Source organism: Humulus lupulus, chromosome 3 (genome assembly GCF_963169125.1).
Source record: "Humulus lupulus chromosome 3, drHumLupu1.1, whole genome shotgun sequence".
Lineage (NCBI taxonomy): Eukaryota > Viridiplantae > Streptophyta > Magnoliopsida > Rosales > Cannabaceae > Humulus > Humulus lupulus.
In genome coordinates, this window is record NC_084795.1 from 146,025,554 (window position 1) to 146,049,765 (window position 24,212).

Genomic DNA, 24,212 nt, shown 5'->3' on the forward strand with positions numbered 1-24,212 from the left:
GCTAAAAGAACGATACTAGACTTGTTTAGAAATAAGGTATTCAAAAACTAGACAATTTTCTGGGTTTTTCATGAAAAATGTCATTGATGAATAGATTAGGATACCTGTTTGGATGTAGAGTTGAGAGGTTTTTAGGTTTGGCCTTGGGTAGCTTAAGGGTCACGATTCCTTAAGCGGTTTTGCATAAAACCGCTTTCAAAAGAAAAGTAGTGGGTCTGACGAGTTTGACACTCGAATCCCGAAGTATCAAGGAATTTCCCGAATTCATAGTGCGTGGCATAGGACTACGTGTGGAACCACACATTGATGCCAGGACATATCTTAGCTCGTGTAATTTTTGAATCACCAAAAGCAAACCGCTTAAACCCTCGGGTCACCGTATCTTTATCACCGTAGCTAGTAATTATCTTGGGTCGCCACTAATAGGTCGCTTTGTCGTTAGGTAAGCTAGATCATGTCCCCACCAAAGAAAAACATCGTGAGCTCCTCTACTTAGAACAAGAACAAACACAAACATATCACGTTTGAATCTTCAATTCCTTGCTTCGGCCTAGTGGTGGAGAAGGAACTTGTTGTCAACCCCAATGCTTTTTCAAGGCCGAGCACATCGTGTCCCAAATAAAGTCACAGGGAAAAGTAAACAAAATACTGCTGAGCCATGGGATTGAGATGGGAATTGATGGCCTCCTCACTCGACCTCCATTGGAAGGAGAGCGGAGCTGCGCCCCCCTTCAAGACTACTTTGGGGCTTGGAGTGATGAGCACCTGAAGGCAGGTGCTTTCCTCCCATTAGATCAGTACTTCGTAGATATTTTGAACTACATTGAACTGGCTCCATTCCAGCTCCCCCAGAACTCCTATCGACTTTTGGCGGGGTTGAAATATCTGTTTTTGAGGCATGAGTGGGAGGTACCCACCCCAACAGATATTATGTACTTCTTCTGCCTCAAGGCCAGTCCTAATCAGAAGGGGCGAGGTGACGACTTTTACTACCTCACCCACTTCCCCAGCTCGGCCTCCATCATCGACCTCCCCATCCACCCAAATGACTATAAAGGCTAGTTCTTTATGTCAAATGGGTTCAAGAACTGTGATCACTGATACTTCAACAACCATCGTAAGTCTCTTAGCTTTATGAATTCTGTACGCAAACTCTCTTATCATTTTCATTTTTTTTACTAACCTTGACTTGCCTTTTCCTTTTGCAGTCTATCCTGGACCAACTCCGCATAATTGCTCAGGTTCGAGCTAGGAGTGACGAGCTCCAAGCCACCCTGGTCGCCTCCCAAGAGAGCGAGCGTGTAAGGACCCAAATTTACTGTTAAGGCTAAGTGCCTTGATTATAGTTCTTGGAGAACATAATGGGATATACATGTTGAATTAATTGAATTAATGTATGACTATGTGGCATACATGATTTATATGATGATTGTGGATGCTCAATATTCCACGCCCGTAAAAGATCCCAGACGCACGCTAAGGTCCCATAAAGGCCTAAATGCGTGTCTGAGTCGCGGGACGCTCGGGCCATCGTCCACTGGCAACAGCCTCGCATCAACTCGTGGTGCATGAGGCCCCAGCCGCATCACCACGGCCTTGCTCGGACGCGCCTAGGCGCGAGGCCCCGCCTCGCTTGGCCATGCCCCAGGCAAGCGGCCTGCCTCGCGCGCGCGCATCACCACGGCCTCGCTCGGACGCGCCTAAGCGCGAGGCCCCGCCTCATTCGGCCATGCCCCAGGCGCGCGGCCCACCTTGCGCGCGCGCATATCCACGGCCTCGCTCGGCCCTGCCCCGGGCGCGCGGCCCGCCTCACGCGCGCGCATCAACACGGCCTCGCTTGGACGCACCTAGGCGCTCGGCCCCGCCTCGCTTGGCCCTGCCCTTGGCGCGCATCACCACGGCCTCGCTTGGACGCGCCTAGGAGAGAGGCCCTACCTCCATCTCGGAATCTTGGGGGAGGCCATATAACTCGCGAGGCCATGGTTCGGCCATGCCTAGGCCACACACATCATCTCGAGTGCAACGTCTTGGCGCTCCCAGCAGCCTCGCGGGGGGCATCTCGCGAGAGCCTCTCCCAAAGAGCTACACATATATGGCGACCACGCCCCAATGGATCTCGTCCCAAAGCCCCGCGTGCATAATGACAGTGATCGAGGTGGCCCACAAGAGACAAAAAGAGTACGAACAAGGTACCTCAAAAGGGGTACGTACATGCCTGCTAGGATCAGGGGACGGGCCTGACACTTGTGCTCGACAAGTAGTGGCGGTTGGAAATAGTAAGAAGGGTGGCTACACCACCATCACGTCTCTGACACCCGTACAAAGCAAGTGGTGGAGTCGTGACTGGGTACAAAAGGTGAGGTGCTCCCATGGACTCTGACCATGTACCAGAGCCGACACCACTACCCCTGGAACCACTCTCCTCTTAGTGTACTCATGTACCATTTGGTCCCCTGGACCACCATGTACCCAGGGCCATTAGAGCCTACTATAAAATGGACTCTAACTCCACCTGTGGGGGGGTTGGAAAATTTACTGTAGCAAGTGCACCATAGTGAATGAAAAACTTATTTGACCATTGTTCTTCTGCAATTTTTCTTAGAGTTGATACTGAAATTTCTAAGGCTTTTATATTGACAATCTTTATCTTGCAATTCTGTCCAACTTAACTTAGTTGACGAGTTCTCACCGTCAACAGTTTGGCGCCGTCTGTGGGAATTTAAGTTCCCAAGCTACTGTTCTACCATTACTTCCAGCAAAAAGAAATGCCAAGACGTTCAAAGCGACTCAGGGAGCCACGAGAGGTGGAGGTCCACCTTAACGGAGTCCAGTTGAAGGCCTCCATGAAGGATCCTCCTCCACCCAGAGAAGTGGAGCCCCCAAGGGACCCTGAGGTTCACGAGGGTGATAAAGAGGCCTCGTCACCGGGCGTCCCGCCTGTAGAGAGTCCTCCAGGAGCACCACTGGGAAATGCTAACGAGTTCCCGCTCCCTAGACCACCCCAAGTACCGAACTCTGGCCGGCAGGACCCGAGCCCCTCTGCGCGTAGGTACGATAAGCATCCTCAGGTCCATTCCGTGAGCTCGAGTTCGAAATCTCGATTCTATGAAGAAGAAATATGTGGGCTCCACCGTAAGAACCAAAGGTTGGAGACCACCCTGGAAAACATGCAAGAGGTGCTGAATGGCCTATTGCAGGGTAAGTCAAGCGTGACCTTGCCCAGGCGGAAGGAGAAAGGTCGGGAGGGGGTAGAGACCACCGTCGTACCAGTAGATGATGGGAGGACCCGACACTCCACCAGTACCACCCCCCGAGTGAAGCAACGCGAACATCCTGAACCATTGAAGCAGGCCCAAAAACCAGAGCCAAGGACCAACGTTGCCCCTCGCAACGAGGACGAGGTCACCTCTAAAAGAGCACCCTCAGATTTACGGGAGGAGCTCAATAAAAAGAGGGCGGGTAAAGGGACCACGCCCCCTATGGCGCCTCGAGAGGGCAAGTGAAAGGCGGATCTCAACCCGTCCGCTTTGAGGGACTCTCTAAGCAAGAGGAGGTAGGACTTGGACATAGAACTGAGGAGCCTGCGGAGCAAGATCGTCACCGCCTCTGGAGGTCAAATTTTTGAGGAGGAGTTCGACCATGAGTCACCCTTCGTCGGGGAGATCCAGGCCATCAGGCTCCCTACCAACTTTAAAGAACCCCACATAACCCCCTACGAAGGAAGCACGGATCCAAAATATCATCTAGATACATTTAATGACCTGATGAAGCTGAGCGGAATTGGCAACGGGGCGAGATGTCATTGCTTCGCTGTTACACTAAGAGGACCTGCATACAAATGGTTCAAGAGGCTTCGATCTTGGCAACAAATTTTTGATGAATTCCTCCAGCAGCACCACGCCATGCGAGACTACACGATGCTAGGCACCAGCCTCGCCAATGTGAAGCAAGGAGGAAACGAGAGTCTGAAGAGCTATATCCACCGGTTCAATATAGAGGCAGCTAAGGTAGGGAGCTGAAAATGGCCATCACAGCTGGAGTACACCCATGGAGCAAGTTATGGGATAACATGCTCAAGAGAGAGGTCACAGACTTGGATGATTTCTACGAGCGGGCACAAAAGTACATTCGCGTGGAGGATGGTCACGGGAGCTTCAAAGCTGGAAAAGGTCCATCACCCCCGAAACCTTCAGCCCGGGAAAACCAAAGCGGTTCAAAGAAGAAGGGGGTTTATGAGGGAACGAGGGATGATCGACCCCGGAAGCACCAACGCTCTGATGAGCGCATATAGAGCCCATACACCTTTTACACATACCTCACCCACGCGAGAGAGGATATTTTCATTACGAACGAAAACCAGGTCCTTTTCAAAAGGCCCCCGCCAATAAAAAAAGATCGGTCTAAAAGAGACCCCAGCAAGTATTGCCAATATCACAAAGATATCGGCCACACCACCGCGAAGTGCAACCATTTGAAGGTGGAAATCGAGGAGCTCATCCGCAGAGGGCATTTGGGCAGATATGTGCGCAAGGAGAACCAGAGGCCAGAAGAAGGAGTGTCCCCATCGCGGGCACGGAGGGCCGCCCCAGAAGTGCAGGGAGAGGTCAGGACCATCTTTGGAGGACCAGGATTCGGAGGCGATTCAAGGAAGGGGCAAGACAAGTACGCCAAGGAGGCCAGACGAAGTCCACCACCTTGCGTTTTAAGTTTGGAGCAACGCCCCCCGAAGAGCTTCAAGGGTGAGAATGACTCGATAACTTTCACTGAAGAAGATGCACAGGGGGTGCATTTCCCTCATAATGACCCCCTGGTGCTAACTGCCCAGCTTGCTAACATGAGGGTACATCAGGTCTTGGTGGATAACGGGAGCTCTGTGGACATCTTGTATCGACCAACGCTGGAAAAGATGGAATTGAGCCTCCGTCACTTAAAGCCTTGCACTGCGTCTTTGTATGGGTTCACGGGAGATTCGATACAGCCCCTGGGGGCAATCGAATTAGCCCTCACCATGGGGGAGCAACCTAGGAAAACCACCGTAATGGCTAACTTTGTCGTGGTGGATTGCGCCTCAGCCTTCAATGCGGTATTAGGGAGACCCTCTCTGAGAGAATTGAAGGCGATCACTTCTGTGTATCACCTAGCTATGAAGTTCCCAACCCCCAAGGGAGTAGCATGCGTGAAAGGGGAGCAGAAGGAAGCGAGGGAATGCTATAGCATGTCCCTACGCAAAACCACCAAACCATCTGTACCGATGGCAATGGTCGTGTATGAAGGAGTGACCCACACAATTTGGACCCGCACAAGTTAGATCATCTCGAGAAGTGCTACCAGCGAGACTTTGGCACTCAGTGCAAAAAGAACCTATGTTTAGTTTGTTCCTTGTTGTTTTAGCTTAAGTAAGTAAGAATCAAAGAGGCTACCTAGGTAACCTCCTAGTTAGATGTAACCCTTTTATTTACAAGGTTGGTTGTAAACCGCATGCTATGAATGAAACTGTTTGCAACTTCATGTGTTACTTTTCTTTGCTACGCGGGCATCAGCCAAAGTGCCTGTCGAAATAAATTTCACCAAACACTTGGGGGGCAGAACAGGAGGCAAAAACATGCAGCTAGCAAGGGGGACCTAAAAAGGGCTCCTGAAAAGGACCCTTTAATAGAGGATCCTAAAAAGGACCCCTTGCCCTCCTAAAAAGGAGGCTCCTAAAAAGGACTTCCTACCAGGAGGATCCTAAAAAGGGCCCTCTATCAGGAGGAAGTGGCACGTGAAGATAAAGCAAGCAACAAGCAGGAGAATCCAAAGAAGGACCCCTTGCACCAGGATCCTAAAAAGGACCCTATGCACCAGGAGGATCCTAAAAAGGGCCCTCCATCAGGAGGACCCAAAAGGGACCATGACCCTAAAAAGGACCCTTTAACGGGAGGTCCCAGAAGGAACCCTTATATCGGGGCCTTAGGCGAAGTCCTTATATATAGAAAACAGGGAGAGGACCTTGCAAGGCATCCTTTGGGTTCACAAGGATTAGCTACCCTTGTGAACATCAAGGAGGCCAAAGGGTCTTACAATAAATATATATATATATATATAGTAACAACACTAATAAGTCTAGAGCGGCCACCAAGCCGTCTAGCCAAAAAGGGTCCTAAAAGAGACCCTTGCAAAAATAGTACTATGAATAACGACGAGAAGGACACTTCTCGCAAAAAAAAAAAAAAAAGCGTGCGCAAGAATATATAAAAGGATAGCTAGGACCCAAGGGGTCAAAATATCCTTATAAAAGTAATCAAGAGGCACCAAAAGAGGTCCCAGTGAACCCTTTCACATGGGCTCCAAAGGACCTCCAGCCTGGTAAATAAAAGAGGGGAACCAACCAAACCCCATCATACAGGCTCAAAAGGACCTCAAATGCAGTAGAATAAGAGATAAATAGCAACACATGTATATATACATTGAAAAAGAAAGTTTTGAAGATAGTACAAGAGTTACAAAAGAAAAATAGTAAGAACGATAATATTACAACGACTTAAGCGAGCATACATCTACTATGGGCTGGCAGAGGTAATGAAATAGCAACCTCAGGGCCTCCTGCCCCGGGCGCTCCACCTAGCCGCCCGGGTCACGGCATACTTGCCAAAGGAGGAGAAGTAAAAATTGGGGTCCTGCCTCCATACGCCATAGAGGGCGCGCTCTATAGACCTATGCTCGGTAGTCGCCCTCTCCGCTTCTAAAGAGGCAACCTTCTCCTGCGACGCAGCAACCTCAGCTCTAGCAGCTTCAAGATCGATCTCTAGGGAGGAGACCCTCGCCTGAGCAGCAGCCGCGGTAGCCTGGGCACCCTGGAGCTCGCTCTCTAGCTTGGTAACCTTGTCCTGCAGCTCCGAAGCCTTGGCAACCACTTTCTTCCTCTTCATTAACGAGTTGGCAAGTTTGGTTCGAATCCTTGACAACTTGTCCTTGGTTTCATTAAGATCTCTCTCAAGCTCTTGAGCCCGTGCTGCAACACGGTCCCTCTCGGTGCACCACGCGGAGAGATTGCCAGCCGAATCGGCGAACCACAGAGCCACAATATAGGCCTGCACAAGAAAGTTAACAACAGTAACAATAAGTGACAAAAACAAAAAATATATGCATGAACACCCATACATAATAGGGCCGACGCAAGGTGCGGGAACTCACCCAAGTCATGGTGCGCCTTAGGGTTTCCCCAAGGTCCGACTGGGAAACATTCCCAAGACCGTTCCAGTCAGATACGGGGAGGCTCGAGGCAAGTTGGATGTATTGCTGCCCATAAGACGTTGCCATCCGAGTCAACCAGGGCTCCCCATCCGCACCAGGGGCACCTGGCTGGATGAGGACAGACGACCCGCTCGCCGAAACGGGAGGGGGCGCGGTGACAGTGGAAAACTGAGGATCTGTTTGATCAGAGGGAGGCTTCGGAAGGTTGGCGAAATAAGTCCCCGATGGTCCAGGGTCGAGAGGAGCCTGAGTGAAGGCGTCGTAGCCCTCGGGGTCAGGGCAAACATAACACCCCGGAACGGCCTACTGGTCTTGAGAATGAGGGGCTATGTCCGGATCATAGAAGGCACATGGAGGGCATCCCCCAAGGGATGGAGGCAGCTGGTGAGATCCCCCGCGATCAAGGGGGGCTTCCTCCGGTTCTTCCTCATCGTCATCTGGGTGAGGCTCGGCCAAGGCCCCCTTCATCTTCGTGGACCCAGAGATGGTCCACAGCAACTTGGGGTCCGAGACAGGGGACAATTTATGGCGGTTCAGATTCTTCACGGTGAATAGGCACACCGCCTTTTTCATAGCGGGGTCAGCGCTGAGGAACGTTCTCATGTCTCTCGCTTCTGACCCGACAACTGTGGGTTCGGCGAACTGCTCTGCATAATACACGCCATGGTCGATATGAACGTAATTCATGAAACAATAAGTTGTAAGAAAGTAAAAGAGAGAAAGTGATGCTCAGGGTGCTTACTGAGAGTGTCCCGGAAGTCCTCGCGGACCGAGAGAGGGCCTTCCACGAAGAAAAAGTCCTGCTTCCAGGACCCCGGGTTGGACACCGAGCCCTCTATCAAAGGGGCCTCGTTGTTGGCTTTTTGTAAATAGTAAAAGCCCTTGGTCTTGGGAAGGGGCATGAGGTTGTAGAGGAAATGCACCTCTGTCGCCGTAGGAGCTCATTTAAACAGCTTCGTAATGAAAAGGCAGCTTAAAGTCAGCCAGCCATTGGGAGCCAGCTGAAGCGGGGCAAGGTCGAAGTAGTTGAGGACCGCAACAAAGAACGGGTGTAACAGGACGGTACCACCCGCCTTTAGGATGAGCTCGCTGAGGGCCACGAAGCCGGGCCTAGGACTGTTAGCTCGGCATTCGATTGCCAGTAATGGAGAATCGTCTGGTTCATTGGAAGCCACCTATCATCATTCCCTCGGCATATCTGCAAAATCAAAAGAAAAATGTGAGGAAGAGACAGAACACTTGACCCTCCATTTTTTCTTCCTAGCAAGAGTCTTCCATCGAGGGAGTGACTGCGGAAGTGCTGAGCTAGGAAAAATCGAGACTAGGGGCTGAGGAGAAGCGGAGGCAGCCCCATGACAGTCATCAGGCGAGGATGGGCTGGAAGGCTCAGGCGGAAGGTGTCCCTCCATAAACTCCAACTCCCTCTGCAACTCTAAAAGGGTCACCCTAAGGCTCGCTACATGGTCACTAAGGTCTGGGGGGAAAGGTGCTTCGTCTCCTCCCGACACCGAGTCAATTTCACTCTCCACTACCCAAATTTTACGCCTAAGTTCGGCCATGTACTCAAGATGGCGGATACGGGCCTGCCTTAAGGATTCATAGTCTGGTAAGGGTTTTCCTCAGGAGACTCTGAGTTTGAGCACATGTCAATAAATTCAACCCCCGGAGGTATGTCGGACGGGCCGTCACTGGACATGAGACCTCGTTCCGAAAGAAAAAAGGGATTCACGTGCAAATGAGGGGATGGCTACAAAACACAAAGGAATAGGCTTAATACCTCTAGATGCAAATGCCCTGAATGACCCACTACAGAGTATAGAAAAGAGGGGCATGCAACTAGGAAAACTCACTGCGAGCTCAGGCCATGGTATCCCATCCCGAGTAACGCTAATTTGGACCCAATGAAAACCAGGGAAAAAAAGAATATACCTCAAGATGTATAAATTAGAGGCTGTCGAGGCCAAAAAAGGAGGTCGAGGGCCAAAAGCACCAAACAGTCGAATATACGCGTCTGCAAAAATAGACCAAAAGGATGTGTTAGCCTCCAAATAGACATACCAAAAAATTAGCTCATATGTATAAAAAAATAATAAAATGAAGGAAACTATGGAAAAAGTGAGGGTGGGGGGGATTGAACCTCTTACCTCTTGAAAGAGGAAGGATTCTCAAAACCACTAAGCCAATGAAGTAAGGTGGAAATAATAAGCCTTGCATGAAGGCCTATTTATAAGAATCCAGGAGAATAGTCTACGAGAGCACCTAAAGGTCCTCTCCTAGACTGGGGGGCAAGTGTGGATGCTCAATATTCCACGCCCGTAAAAGATCCCAGACGCGTGCTAAGGTCCCATAAAGGCCTAAATGCGTGTCTGAGCTGCGGGACGCTCGGGCCATCGTCCACTGGCAACAGCCTCGCATCAACTCGTGGTGCATGAGGCCCCAGCCGCATCACCACGACCTCGCTCGAACGCGCCTAGGCGTGAGGCCCCGCCTCGCTCGGCCATGCCCCAGGCGCGCGGCCCGCCTCGCGTGCGCGCATCACCACGACCTCGCTCGGCCCTGCCTCGGGCGCGCGGCTCGCCTCACGCGCGCGCATCACCACGGCCTTGCTCGGACGCGCCTAGGCACTCGGCCCTGCCCCGGGCATGCGACCCACCTTGCGCGCATCACCACGACCTCGCTCGGACGCGCCTAGGCGCGAGGCCCTACCTCCATCTTGGCATCTTGGGGGGAGGCCGTATAACCCGCGAGGCCATGGTTCGGCCATGCCTAGGCCACGCACACCATCTCAAGTGCAACATCTTGGCGTGCCTAGCAGCCTCGCGGGGGGCATCTCGCGAGAGCCTCTCCCAAAGAGCTACACATATATGGCGAACTCGCCCCAATGGATCTCGTCCCAAAGCCCCGCGTGCATAATGACAGTGATCGAGGTGGCCCATAAGAGACAAAAAGAGTATGAACAAGGTACCTCAAAAGGGGTATGTACATGCCTGCTAGGATCAGGGGACGGGCCTAACACTTGTGCCCGACAAGTAGTGGCGGTTGGAAATAGTACGAAGGGTGGCTACACCACCATCACGTCTTTGACACCCGTACAAAGCGAGTGGTGGAGTCATGACCGGGTACAAAAGGTGAGGTGCTCCCATGGACTCTGACCATGTACCAGAGCCGACACCACTACTCCTGGAACCACTCTCCTCTTAGTGTACTCGTGTACCATCTGGTCCCCTGGACCACCATGTACCCAGTGCCATTAGAGCCTACTATAAAATGGACTCTAACTCCACCTGTGGGGGGGTTGGAAAATTTACTGTAGCAAGTGCACCATAGTGAATGAAAAACTTATTTGACCATTGTTCTTCTGCAATTGTTCTTAGAGTTGATACTGAAATTTCTAAGGCTTTTATATTGACAATCTTTATCTTGCAATTCTTTCCAACTTAACTTAGTTGACGAGTTCTCACCGTCAACAATGATATAGATTTAAATGCATGTTTATGTGTATTAAATATGCGTGTGGGCCTATTCATGAAAGTAAGGGCATATTTGTAATATTGGCCCGTCGCAGGCATAAATGTTATTGTATGTGTGTAAATAATTAGGACCACATTATTATGTGGATATATGTTTGGTATTCGGCCTGAGGCGATCCTAGTGAGCGGATTTGCGGAATAGTCACAACGGGGTTTAATACCCGGCTCGGGGTGAGCCTAGGGGTATTTTGGGAAACTTAATATACATTTGGGATTTATCGAGTAACGAGTAAGTATTTGGTGATTAGTTGGGCATGTCGGGATTAATTGAGAATTTGTGGGACGACTCGAGGAATTAGCGGGAAACGGAGCAAATAACCATTTTGCTCTTATGGGAAATAAACAGGGCTGCGTTATCACTAAGGGTGTTTTGGTCTTTTGAGATTAAGGATAGATTTAGGCTAGGAAGTATGTGGAAGCAAGAAGGATGGACTTAGGCAGCTGGGTGGCTTGAGAAACTACAGGAAACTAGGGGAAGCCAAAAGGAAGGAACACACACTCTCTCTCCTCTCTCTCATGGTTCCCTCTCCTCCTCATGAAGACTTAAGCAATCTTGGAGAATTGTTGCAACTGCTGGGAATAGGTAGAGCAAGTCAAGGGGAGTCAAATTCGCAGTTGAGGTGAGCTTCACAATCTGAATTTTCTTGGAGAATTTCTATGATTAAGCTAGGTTGTGGCTGAGTAGGGTTCTAGTTTGGATTTTGAATTGGATTAAGGATTTGATATGTATTTCAGGTTGTTTGTATTGTTTAGGGTGTGTTGTTGAGAGTCCTAGACTCAATTCTAGCTATGGAGTATGTTTAAATTGAATTTTGGTGATTTTAGCTCGGAGAAAACGCAGGAAGAAACTGGGTTTTCTGGGTTCGTGGGGGCATTCCGTGACCCTGTTAATGGTCGTCGCGGTCGCGTGGCCCAGGAGCCTGGGGGGCTTTCTGTCTCACAGGCGTGTCGGGACCCTCAGGGCTAGGTCACAGCCCGCCTACCTGAAGGGATTGGGGGTTGGCCCTTTTGATCAGGGGGCACGCTGCAACCCTCAGGACCAAGTCGCGGCCCGCCTAGGCAGCCTTAGTCAAATTAAGCTTTTGGGCTCGGGGATCTAAACCTAAGAGCTCGAGACAATTTTTACTACCCAGTTTAGTAGAAATCGAGGTCCTGGAGGCTCGTATATTATTCCAAAGCTTTTAATTGGTTTAGGATTTTAATGGTTATCCACTATCGCATTGTGATTAGGTTATACCGCAAGGGCTTATAATTAGGGATCGTGCTCGGGGCTACCATACTCTAGCTGCTCGAAACCTGAGGTAAGAAAACTGCATCCGAGTTGTAATTGGGGCTTAAACCCCTTATATGAATATGTTATGAATATGAATGTACCTGTATATGAGAATATATGGATGGGCATGCTTGTATACGCTGTCATTGATTATGTGCTACGCGTTGTGTATTTGTGATTATATATGTTTGCAGGCCGACCTAAGGGTGCCGGGGGCTGATTGTAAGCGTGCGGAACGTAGCCTGGCCTAAGGGTGCCGGGGTCGGCTAAGAGACCAGGGAACTCGGCCTAAGGGCGTCAGGCCTGAATATGATACCATAAACAGAAGTGTGGTTCACACTTATTCACTTCTATTGATTGACGAGTTTGGTTACATATTTGACGAAATTGAATATTACTGTTGGTTGGTTATTTATATCCTAATTGTTAATTGAACTTGATAATTTATGTTTACTACTTTTGTACTATTGCCTTGCTGTGCATGCTGGTTTACGTTTTCTTGCTAAGCCTTGGCTCACGGGTGCTACGTGGTGCACGTAAGGAAGAGGATAGCTGGACCAACCATGAGTAGGAGAGCTTTGGGGGCGGTGTGTACATATGTAGCCTGCTCAATCACCACGGTCAGGATAGCTTGGGAGGAACTAGGGTTAAACCTTGTTTTACCGCTTAGGACGACCAAATTGTATTCTATTTGTCTTTTACGAGTCTGTAAACTGATTTTTGGATCCCGTGTATAAACTATAATCATTTTGTTGACCAAATCTTTTAATACTTGACCTTAACTTAGTCTTAAATTACACGTTTATGTTCAAATGACTTTCTTAGCGAGTTAAGCACTATTTTAAACACACAGTGTAACAGTCTTGGTTATCCAGGGCGTTACAACTTGGTATCAGAGCGGTCTAGGTTTAAGGGTTCCTGAAGACTAGCTGGGCGTGTACACTCGTGCTAAAGATAAGCTCGACTCGACTCACAATTACGTATCTAATGACATAATTATGTGATTAATTGTTTAAATTTAACCTATGTGCCTTATCTTCGTGCTAGTATAGAAAGCATGATGTGTACGAATATATTTGGTGAAAATGAGATTTGATAATTGATGCATGAGCAATGTAGATTTGTGTTTTGATATGTATATTGTGTGTGTGATTATTGTGATTGTTTGGACCTGCCCATGGGATGATTCTAGATATGAATATCAAGGCTGAGGGGTTAAGTCATTGACTGCGGACTGATTCAGAAATTATGTATTCAAGATAGTTAACTGGATCTGATGTTATTAGTATTGGAGTTGCAGAAGATAGTTAGGGTCAGAACCCTCCATCTGCCCTGGAATTCATAGCAGATATTTGCTGGTATGCAAGCAAGACTGCCAGATCAAAGTAAGGAGATTAGAGAGTTGAGACAGTGGGTTCCATCGGGGAACGCTGCCTCGTATATCTTGACAGTAATGGCACCAGTGTTGGTTCAACTTGAGGGTGGAAACAAATAAGAGTTATCATATGAAAGACTTTAGAGGCATTATCCTCCAGTTTCCGAGGGAGGTTTGGGTTTGTTTAAAACTGATCAGTAGATGGACATGATTAGTTTCGTCCTCGATGATATGGGAATGGTAGGCCATGATGGAGTGGTAGCACCGTGCATATGCGACAAGTTGATGTCCGGACGTGGTGGGAAGTAGTACCCCAGACCTAGAATGTTGATATGATGGGTTGGGAGGAATTCAAATAATGGTTCGACGAAAGTGACTATTGTGACACAGACTGAACCGCAAGAACCAATGAGTTTATGGACTTGGTTCGAGATAGAAAGGCAGTGACAGAGTATGCCAACAAATATGATGGGTTGGCCAATTCGCTTTTTATTTTGTACCTACGGATGCGGCCTGGAAAGAACGATTCATTTGAGGACTGAACCCTGGGATGGACCAGAGTGTTAGGGTCACTCTAGCCCATGAGGTTTCTATTAATGCTCGGGCAGTAGGGAAGGCCTCGATATAGAAGACGCAAGAGATGAGATATTGTGTGAGAGTGCCGTAGGGCAGGAAGCTCAAGCAATGGTATTCCCATTTTCAGGATCAGGTAGGGGCAGATGCCCAATAACTAGAAAATAAGGACCCCTAATTGTTTTACTACTCCTGGACTTGATAGAAGGGGTTATGGTCTACAGGATGATCGCTAGGGCAGCAATGAGGCCTAGTGAAATTATCTAGTATACGCCAAGTGCGGGAGACGCCATCTGGGAGGACGCTGATTGAAGGAATTTCTTCTATGTGGAACGATTGGGCATGTCAGGAAGGATTGCCTGAAATCAAAGTTGAAAGAACCAAGGAGTATAGACTACTCGACCCCAGTTCGAGGGTCCACCTTGATATAGTCAGAGCCCGAGGCTAGTCCCTCGGAGGCGATCAGTTGACTTATTAATTCTCATTCCTTGTTGTATGTCTAGTTGAATGAGTTCGGTGCTACGTATCTCCTTAAAGAGACAAATTTTTGGCACATACTTTATGTTTGTCACACCATGGGGCATGAGATTTTAGTGCTTGCCGGAAAATCGATAACTTCCTGGAGAAGGGTTAGAGTACTATTGGTAAAAGGTTTACAATAGAGTTGTTTGAGCTCGTCATATGAGCATTATGATATGATCACGAGTAAGGATTAATCTGTTAAAAAAGGGAGAACCATGGATTGTAAGAGACGGTGGTAACATCAAGATTTGAAAGGGAAGGACTTGGTTGCGTCTACGGGATGCCTAGATATTGTGGTAGGTACCACTTGGACTATATTAGTTAGACTGAATGGGAACTGAATTGGCGAGTAAGGTTTCAGACGGGTGCACAAAGAATCGTTGAGTACGCGACGTGATTAAGGTATACATAGAATCGGTATCAGGGACATCATGAAGAACGATATTGGTTTAGTAGGAAGAATTAATGGTTCAGTTGAAGAGGTATTTGATTGGAGGATTGATTGGACATAACATCTCATCATGGGACACGCCAACACCGTTTGCTAAGAATGAAGGGTTCAATTTCTCAGTTGCAAGAAAGGACAATGTTCTTAGGAATTGATCTTCGATCTGGTTATTACCAGCTGAGGATCAAGGAAAGAGACATTTTAGGAATTACTTCTTGCACCAAGTAGGATGTGATGGATTATTAGTGAAGGTTCTTAGCTGACTAACGTTCCAACGACACAGGTAAGTTCAATAAGCAGAAATGGTACAGGAGTGACATGAACAAGCCATATTCAGAATTGGGTAGGGATAGGTTGGTCTACTTCTAGTTAGAAGTAGAATGTGAATGACCACTTCATTGATGATACTGAGACTAAGGAAGTTGGGTTATAGGTAAGGTTCCAGAAGAAGTAAGCTCTAATTTCTCCAAGGATATTCAAGGTCACATTATAGGAAGTGGTGGGATCATGTATGAAGGAATTTAGCTAGAAGCCACAAAGAAATTACCAAAGAACGCTTGAGGGGTGAGAAGTACAGTGAGATTGGTAAGACCCATCAGCTACTACTTGAAGCATCTTCGAAGACAGCCATACCCAAGATTGAGGTAACACAAGAACCTTAAGTTTGTCTGAATGGATAGTTTCATACTGGATTTCCAAAAGATAGAATAAGGGTTGTTTAGCACACTATGGTATCAGAATGTGTATGCGGTGGACTGATACTGGAGGACGGTGTGATGGATATACTATCCTTGCTTAAGACATGGAACTATGGGGTGGTGCGTCGAAGACAAGGGTGTGCCTGTTTACAGAACAAAAATAATGGTTGTTTGTGCTTCATGATAGATGAAGGGATAAGAACACAAATGTTCTACACGAGGCGTTAGGTTGACGGTAATGCTAGATAACCACGGTTAGGGTGCGGTGCGGCGCCTATGGAATAGTAGTGTGTGCAATAGTACGAGGAATTAAAGTGTTTGATCACTCATAGAGGAATAATCATGAGACTAATGCCCTAGTAGGAATTAATAGGTGATCCACATTGGAAACCCTTGATTGTATAGAGAAAGTTAACATGGGAGCTAACATCCTGAGTTGGAAAGATCTGTGCCAGTTGGATAAGACACCACAGTTTACAATAAAGTCAGAAAAAGTAGCAACCAATATTGGTATAGAACCTGTAGTTGATAGTTGGCAGATATACCTCTACGAACAATGAAATATAGAAAGAAGATCTTGTAGGAATGGTTCAGATTCCTACCATTTTAGTATGAACGGGTTAAGATATGAAGATCAAATGAGTGATTCGATGGAACCTGGTGTGGAGGTGGAGATTCTAGATGAGTGTTGTATTACCTCCTTATGAATATTGAATCCAGGAATTTGAATGGATGTTAAGAGCAAAAATTTGTGTACTGGAAGGAAAAAGGGTATTGTGGTGGATCGTAAGGGTGGGCGGCATTAGACTGTAGGTAAGATAATTGGATATGAAAAGTTGTGACTCAACAGATTGGGTTAACACATCTTGGTTCGTATGAATGGGTATCACAATAACGAGTATGGGCGAAGGAAGATCGTATGTCTCCGTGGGACACCGAAATGAGAGACAGGGAATATTGTAGTTCAGAATTGGTTCGGGGAAACCAATGAAGTTATTGGGATCATTACGGCATAAGTGTCTGCCTATTTAAAAGAACATAAGGCTACGCAAATTTTAAGCATGGAGACACGGAGTTCTAGGATGGGGGACTTTGTATTTCTCCGAGTATTGTGGATTAGAAGGGATAAAATATTTTGAGGAAGAAAGAGGAGTTTTAACTGCCGATTTAATAGACTTTCGAGGTCTTACCAAGGACTAGGCCAGAGGCCTACATATTAGCCTTACCCTAGCATGGGTGGTGGCTCATAAAGTGTTACTGGTGCCAATGTCAAGGAAAGAAGTGTTAAGTATTACTACTGATGGGGCGAGGGGACCCTAGAATTTTAGTGAGAGTTAATGCACAAGGAAAAGCCAATGAAATTATGGTAAATAAGATAAAGTCTTTTAGAATAAGACTGTCATTCTAGTGAGAGTGTTACTAAGGGGTAAAATGGTAAAGGACTAGACTCTGTGGCTATAGTTAGATTCATGGGATTTGTGTTTCGAGGTGTTTGAATAAATTTCGAGGATGAAATTCCAATAAGGAGGGGATTGTTGTAATGATTCGAATTCACCGTTAAGGCTAAGTGCCTGGAAGGCATAATGGGATATACATTTTGGATTAATTGAATTAATGTGTGACTACGTGGCATACATGATTTATATGATGATATGGATTTAAATGCATGTTTATGTGTATTAAATATGCGTGTGGGCCCATTCTTGATAGTAAGGGCATTTTTGTAATATTGGCCCATCGCGGGCATAAACATGATTGTATGTGTGTAAATGATTGGGACGACATTATTATGTGGATATATTTGCGGTATTCGGCCCGAGGCGATCCTAGTGAGCGGATTTGTAGAATAGTCACAACAGGGTTTAATACCCGGCTCAGGGTGAGCCTAGGGGTATTTTGGGAAACTTAATATATATTTGGGATTTATCGAGTAACGAGCAAGTATTTGGTGATTAGTTGGGAATGTCGAGATTAATTGGGAATTTGCAGGACGACTTGAGGAATTAGCGGGAAACGGGGCAAATGACCATTTTGCCCTTATGGGAAATAAAAGGGCTGAGTTATCACTAAGGGTGTTTTGGTCTTTCGAGATTAAGGATAGATTTAGGCTGGGAAGTATGTGGAAACAAGAAGGATGGACTTAGGCAGCTGGGTGGCATGAGAAACTATAGGAAACCAGGGGAAGTCAAAAGGAAGGAACTCTCTCTCTCTCTCACGGTTCCCTCTCCTCCTCCTGAATACTTAGGCAATCTTGGAGAATTGTTTCAGCAGCTAGGAAATTGAAGCTAGGAATAGGTAGAGCAAGTCAAGGGGAGTCAAATTCGCAGTAGAGGTAAGATTCTTGTGGATGCTCAAAATTTCATGCTTGTAAAAGACCCAAAGTACATGCTCAGGTCCAATGAATGCCTAAATATATGGTTGAGCTGAGGTGGCCTTGGGTCACCATCGCCTCGCGCATCTGCCCATATGGCCCAACGTCTCCTGTGGCTGCCCAGATGGCCTCGCACCTCGTGAGGGTGGCATGCACCTCGGACACCTTGCGCGCCTAGGAATTTTGCAAGGTCATACCATCCCGGAGGCCCACGGGTGCCTTGCGTGCGCGTATGAATGCCTCGCGTGCCCAGGTGACTCGCGAGGCCCCTCCGTCTCGCACGCCCCTACTGGCGCGCGCATGCCTCGCATGCCTAGGCGTCTCGTGAGGCCCCTCCGTCTCGCACGCCCTCGCTGGTGCGCACATGCCTCGCGTGCCTAGGCGTTTCGCGAGGCCCCTCTGTCTCGCACCCCCCTGCTGGCACGCACACGCCTTGCGTTCCCAGGTGTCTCGCGAGGCCCCTCTGTCTCGCACGCCCCTGCTGGCACGCACACACCTCGAGTGCCTAGGCGTCTCGCGAGGTCCCTCCGTCTCACACGCCCCTGCTGGCCAGCACACGCCTCGCGTACCCAGGCGTCTCGCGAGGCCCCTCCGTATCGAAAGCCCCTGCTGGTCCGCACACGCCTCACGTGCCCAGGCATCTCGCGAGGCCCCTCCGTCTCACACTCCCCTACTGGAAAGCACACGCCTTGTGTGCCCTGGCGTCTCGCGAGGCCCCTCCGTCTCGCACGCCCTTGCTGGCACGCACACGCCTCGCGTGCCTAGGCGTCTCACGAGGCCGCACATGAGCGCGCACACATGAGCGCCTCGCGAGGCCTCTACGTCTCGCACGCCCATAGTGCCTCGCGTCTGTGTTGCCTTAACGGCCCTATTGCATTCTATGCCCACCTCGTTGAAAGGGCCCTACGTCACTTGGTGGGGTTGGGGCCACCAATGAGATACCCCCTCTTCAATTAGCCGGTTGGGACCACTTACACAGAGGCCAACCAGAGATGTTGTCCAAGGTGGCCCACAAGAGTCAAGAAATACGAACATGGTACCTTTAAAGGGGTACATACCTGTCTGCATAGATGAAGGCACAGACCAGGCACCTGTACTCGACAAGTAGTGGTGATAAGGGGTAGTACGAAGAGTGGCGGCACCACTTCCACACCCCTGACCATGTACTGGAGCCAACACCACTACCCCTGAGACCACTCTCCTGACAGTGTACTTGCGTACCATCTAGTCCCCTGGACCACAATGTATCAGGGGCCATTAGAGCCCACTATAAAAGGAACCACACTTTCACATGGAAGGGGGTTTGAAAAAACACTGTAGCCTACACCCCCCTCTTCTTCCTATTTGATGAGGCAAAAATTTTTGCCAAGGCCTTTTCTAGCCTAGACCTGGTCTCGACCCTCTCGAGCTCCTGGACTCGAGCCGCAAGACGGTCCCTCTCGGTATTCGACGCAGAAAGGTTGCGAGCCGAGTCGGCAAACCGCTGAGCCATGGTATAGGCCTGCATAAGGAAGATAACAATAACAATGATAAGTAACAAAAAAAAAAGGGGAATAAAAAAAGATAAGGCCGACACAAGATGCATGAACTCACCCAAGCAGTAGTGCGCGTAAGAGTCTCCCCAAGATCTGACATGGCGAAACTCCCAAGACCACTCCAATCAGCTTCGGGGAGGTCTGAGGCGATCTGGACATACCGCCGCCTGTAAAAGGCCGCCATGCGACCCACCCAGGGTGCCCCTTCTGAGCCAAGGGTACCTGGCTGGGTAAGGACAGATGACCCACTTGCCGAAACAGGAGGGGGCGCAGGAAGATCGGAAAAATGAGCCCCGGGTAGATCAAGAGGGGGTGCAGGAAGATTGGGAAAGTAAGCCCCCGATGGACCGGGGTCGAGGGGAGCCTGAGGAAAAGCGTCAAAGTCCGCGGGGTCGGGGCAAACAAAATGCCCCAGCATGGTCTGTTGACCTTGGGATTGGGAAGCCATGTCAGGATTGAAAGGAAAAAAGGGAGGACATCCCCCGGGGGACAAAGATAGCTGGTAAGGTTTCCCGTGTCCAAGGGAGACTCCCTCCGGCACACACTCAGCCTCACCTTCACCCGAACGAGGCTTAGCCGAGGTAGCCTTCATCTTCTTTGACCCAGGATCTGAAACCGGGGACAGCTTGTGAAAGTTGAGTTTTTCTACAGTGAATAGGTATGTAGCCTTTCTCATGGCGGGGTCAGCACTGACGAGTTTGTTCACGACGTTCGCCTTCGACCCAACAACTGCAGGTATGGCGAACTGCTATGCACGATCCACACCATTGCTGACACAAACATAAGTTATAAAACAATAAGTTTAAAAAAAAAAAGAAGAAAGGGAGGCTTGAGGTACTTACTAGGAGCAGAACGGAAGTGCTCACGAACAGAAAGAGGGCTTTTCACAAAGAAAAAGTCTTGCTTCCAGGACCCCGGGTTGGACACTGTGCCATCTATCAAAGGGACTTCAGTATTGGATTTTTGCAGGAAATAAAAGCCCTTGGATTTGGGAGACGGCATGATATTGTACAAGAAATGCACCTCTTGGGCCGTAGGAGCACGTTTGACAAGTTCCATAAACGCGATAAAGAGGTAGCTCAAGGTCAGCCAACTATTGGGTGCCAGTTGAAGTGGAGCGAGGTCAAAATAGTTGAGAACCGCAACGAAGAATGGGTGTAATGGGATTGTACCACCCGCCTTCAGGATATGCTCACTAAGGGCCACGAAGCCAGTATTGGTGCAGTCAGCCCGACACTTGTCCGAAGGGGCGTATAATGCGTACTCCGGGGAACACGATAGTGCTCTACAATTTCCATCAATTTATTTTCAGACACGTGGGACACTAGGGTGGATGCCAATAGGGGGAATCGTCTCGGTCATTAACGGACACCTGTCATCGTCCTCTCTTTGGCATATCTGCAAAACCAAAAGAAAAAGGTGAGGAGGAGACATGACACTTGACCCTCCATTTTCTCTTCCTAGGAAGAGTCTTCCACCGGGGCACCGGCTGCGGAAGCGCTAAGCTAGGGAAGATCGAAAATAAGGGCTGAAGAGAAGCAAGAGTGGCCCCATGACAGTCATCAGGCAAGGATGGGCTAGAAGGCTTAGGCGGAAGATGTCCCTCCATAAAATCCAACTCCCCCTGCAAATCTAAAAGGGTCACCCTAAGGCTCGCTACATGGTCACTAAGGTCAGGAGGGAAAGGTACTCCGTCTCCTCTCAACACCGAGTCAATTTCGCTCTCTACCACCCAAATTTTACGCCTAAGTTCAGCCATGTGCTCAAGATGACGAATACGGGCTTGCCTTAAGGTGTCATGGTCATGGTAAGGATTTTCCTCAGGGGACTCTAAGTCTGAAGACAAGTCAACAAACTCAACCCCCGGAGGAATGCCGGATGGACCTTCACTTGCCATGAGACCTCGTCCCGAAAGCAAAAAGGGTTCACATATAAATGGAAGGATTGCTACAAAACACAAAGGAATGGGCTCAAAACCTCTAGGTACAAATGCTCTAAATGACCCACTGCGAGATAGGAATAAAGGGGCATGCATCAAGGCTATCCCACGACGAGCTCAGGCCAAAGTACCCTATCTCGAGTGGCACTAATTTGGACCCAATAAACATAAGGGAGGAGAAAAGTATACCTCAAGCAAGTAAAATTGGGCGCTGACGTGGTGTAAAGGAGGTCGAGGGCCAAAAGCGCCGTCACAGTCAAATAGAGGCAAGTGGCTGAAAGTACGCGTCTGTAAAAATAAACAGAAAAGATGTGTTAGCCTTCAAATATGTGAAGGGATATAAACATAACGAAAATTAGCTCGAATATATATAAAAAAAAGAGAGGAAACAATAGCAAAAGTGAGGTTGTGGGGGATTGAACCCTTTACCTCTTGAAAAGAGCAAGAATCTAAATGCCACTAAGCTAAGGAGATGAAGTGTAAATAATAAGCTTGGCATGAAGGCCTATTTATAAGAATCAAAGAGAAGAGTCTACCAGAGCACCTAAAGGTCCTCTCCTAGACTGGGGGGAAAGTGTGGATGCTCAAAATTTCATGCTTGTAAAAGACCCAAAGTACATGCTCAGGTCCAATGAACGCCTAAATATATGGTTGAGCTGAGGTGGCCTCTGCCCATATGGCCCAGCGTCTCTTGCGGCTGCCCAGATGGCCTCGCGCCTTGTGAGGGTGGAATGCACCTCGGACTCCTTGCGCGCCTAGGAATTTTGCAAGGCCGCACCATCCCGGAGGCCCACGAGTGCCTTGCGCGCACGTATGAACGCCTCGCGTGCCTAGGCAACTCGCGAGGCCCCTCTGTATCGGACGCCCCTGCTGGCCCGAGCACGCCTTGCGTGCCAAGGCGTCTCGCGAGGCCCCTCCGTCTCGCACGCCCCCGCTGGCGTGCACACGCCTCGTGTGCCCAGGCGTCTAGCGAGGCCCCTCCGTCTCTCATGCCCCTGCTGGCCCGCACACGCCTCGCATGCCCAGGTGTCTCGCGAGGCCCCTCCGTCTCACACGCCCCTACTGGCACGCACATGCCTCAGTGCCCAGGCGCCTCGCAAGGCCCCTTTGTCTCGCACGCCTCTATTGGCACGCACACGCCTCGCGTACCCAGGCGTCTCACGAGGCCCCTCCGTCTCGCAAGCCCCTGTTGGCCCGCACACGCTTCGCGTGGCCAGGCGTCTCCCGAGGCCCCTCCGTCTCGCACGCTCTTGTTGGCCCGCACACGCCTCGCGTGGCCAGGCGTCTCACGAGACCCCTCCGTCTCGCACGCCCCTGCTGGTACGCACACGCCTCACATGCCCTGGCATCTCGTGAGGCCCCTCCGTCTCGCACGTCCTTGCTGACACGTACACGCTTCGCGTGCCTAGGCGTCTCGCGAGGTCGCACATGAGCGCGCACACATGAGCGCCTCGCGAGGCCTCTACGTCTCACACGCCCATCGTGCCTCGCGTCTGTGTTGCCTCACTGGACCTATTGCATGCTATGCCCACCTCGTTGAAAGGGCCCTACATCACTTGGTGGGGTTGGGGCCACCAATGAGATACCCCCTCTTCAGTTAGCCAGTTGGGACCACTTACACGGAGGCTAACCAGAGATGTTGTCCAAGGTGGCCCACAAGAGTCAAGAAATACGAACATGGTACCTTTAAGGGGGTACATACCTGTCTGCATAGATGAAGGCACAGACCTGACACCTGTACTCGACAAGTAGTGGTGATAAGGGGTAGTACGAAGAGTGGCGGCACCACTTCCACACCCCTGACCATGTACTGGAGCCAACACCACTACCCCTGAGACCACTCTCCTGACAATGTACTTGCGTACCATCTGGTCCCCTGGACCACAATGTATCAGGGGCCATTAGAGCCCACTATAAAAGGAACCACACTTCCACATGGAAGCGGGTTGGAAAAATCACTGTAGCACTACACCATCAGAAATACAAATTCAGTTCACCATTTTCCTTCTGCAAGTGTTCTTTGAGTTTCCAATTAGATCTTTGAAGTTTTTCTTTTGATAATCTCTACATTTCTATTTTTCTACCTTAACTTGGTTGACGAGTTCCCACCCTAAAAAATTCTCAATCTGAGTATTCTTGGAGAATTTCTATGATTAAGCTAGGTTGTGGCTGAGTAGGGTTCTAGTTTGGATTCTGAATTGGATTAAGGATTTGATATGGATTTCAGGTTGTTTTACTGTTTAGGGTGTGTTGTTGAGAGTCCTAGACTCAATTCTAGCTATGGTGCATGTTTAAATTAAATTCTGGTGATTTTAGCTCGGATAAAATGCAGAAAGAAACTGAGTTTTCTGGGGGTTGTAGGGGAGTGCCGCGACCTTGTTCATGGGCGTTGCGGCCCACGTGGCCCTAGGAACCTGGGGGCTTTCTGTCTCATAGGCGCACTATGACCCTTAGGGCCAGGTCGTGGCCCGCATGCCTGAAGGGATTGGGGGTTGGCGCCTCTGATCAGGGGGCGCGCTATGACCCTCAGGATCAAGTCGCGGCCCACCCTAGCCAAATTAGGCTTTTGGGCTCGGGGATCTAAACCTAAGCGCTCGAGACGATTTAGTAAAAATTGAGGTCCCGGAGGCTCGTATATTATTCCAAAGCTTTTAATTGGTTTAGGATATTAATGGTTATCCACTATCGCATTGTGACTAGGTTATCCCGCAAGGG

At 49.1% G+C, this 24,212-nt stretch overlaps 1 protein-coding gene across 3 annotated transcripts in view; it reads left to right on the forward strand.

Moving 5' to 3' along the window:
* LOC133823206 (cationic amino acid transporter 4, vacuolar-like) overlaps positions 1–24,212 on the forward strand; it is a 93,031-nt gene that overhangs the window by 62,805 nt on the left and 6,014 nt on the right. The window contains exon 15 of one of the 3 annotated variants that reach the window (XM_062255836.1): positions 12,231–12,271. The exons of the other annotated variants lie outside the window; for them this stretch is intronic. Coding sequence (XP_062111820.1) covers positions 12,231–12,256 — 26 coding nt within the window. The 3' untranslated portion in view covers positions 12,257–12,271. Of the gene's footprint in view, positions 1–12,230; positions 12,272–24,212 lie in introns of those variants that run through there. 3 annotated transcript variants of the gene reach the window in all.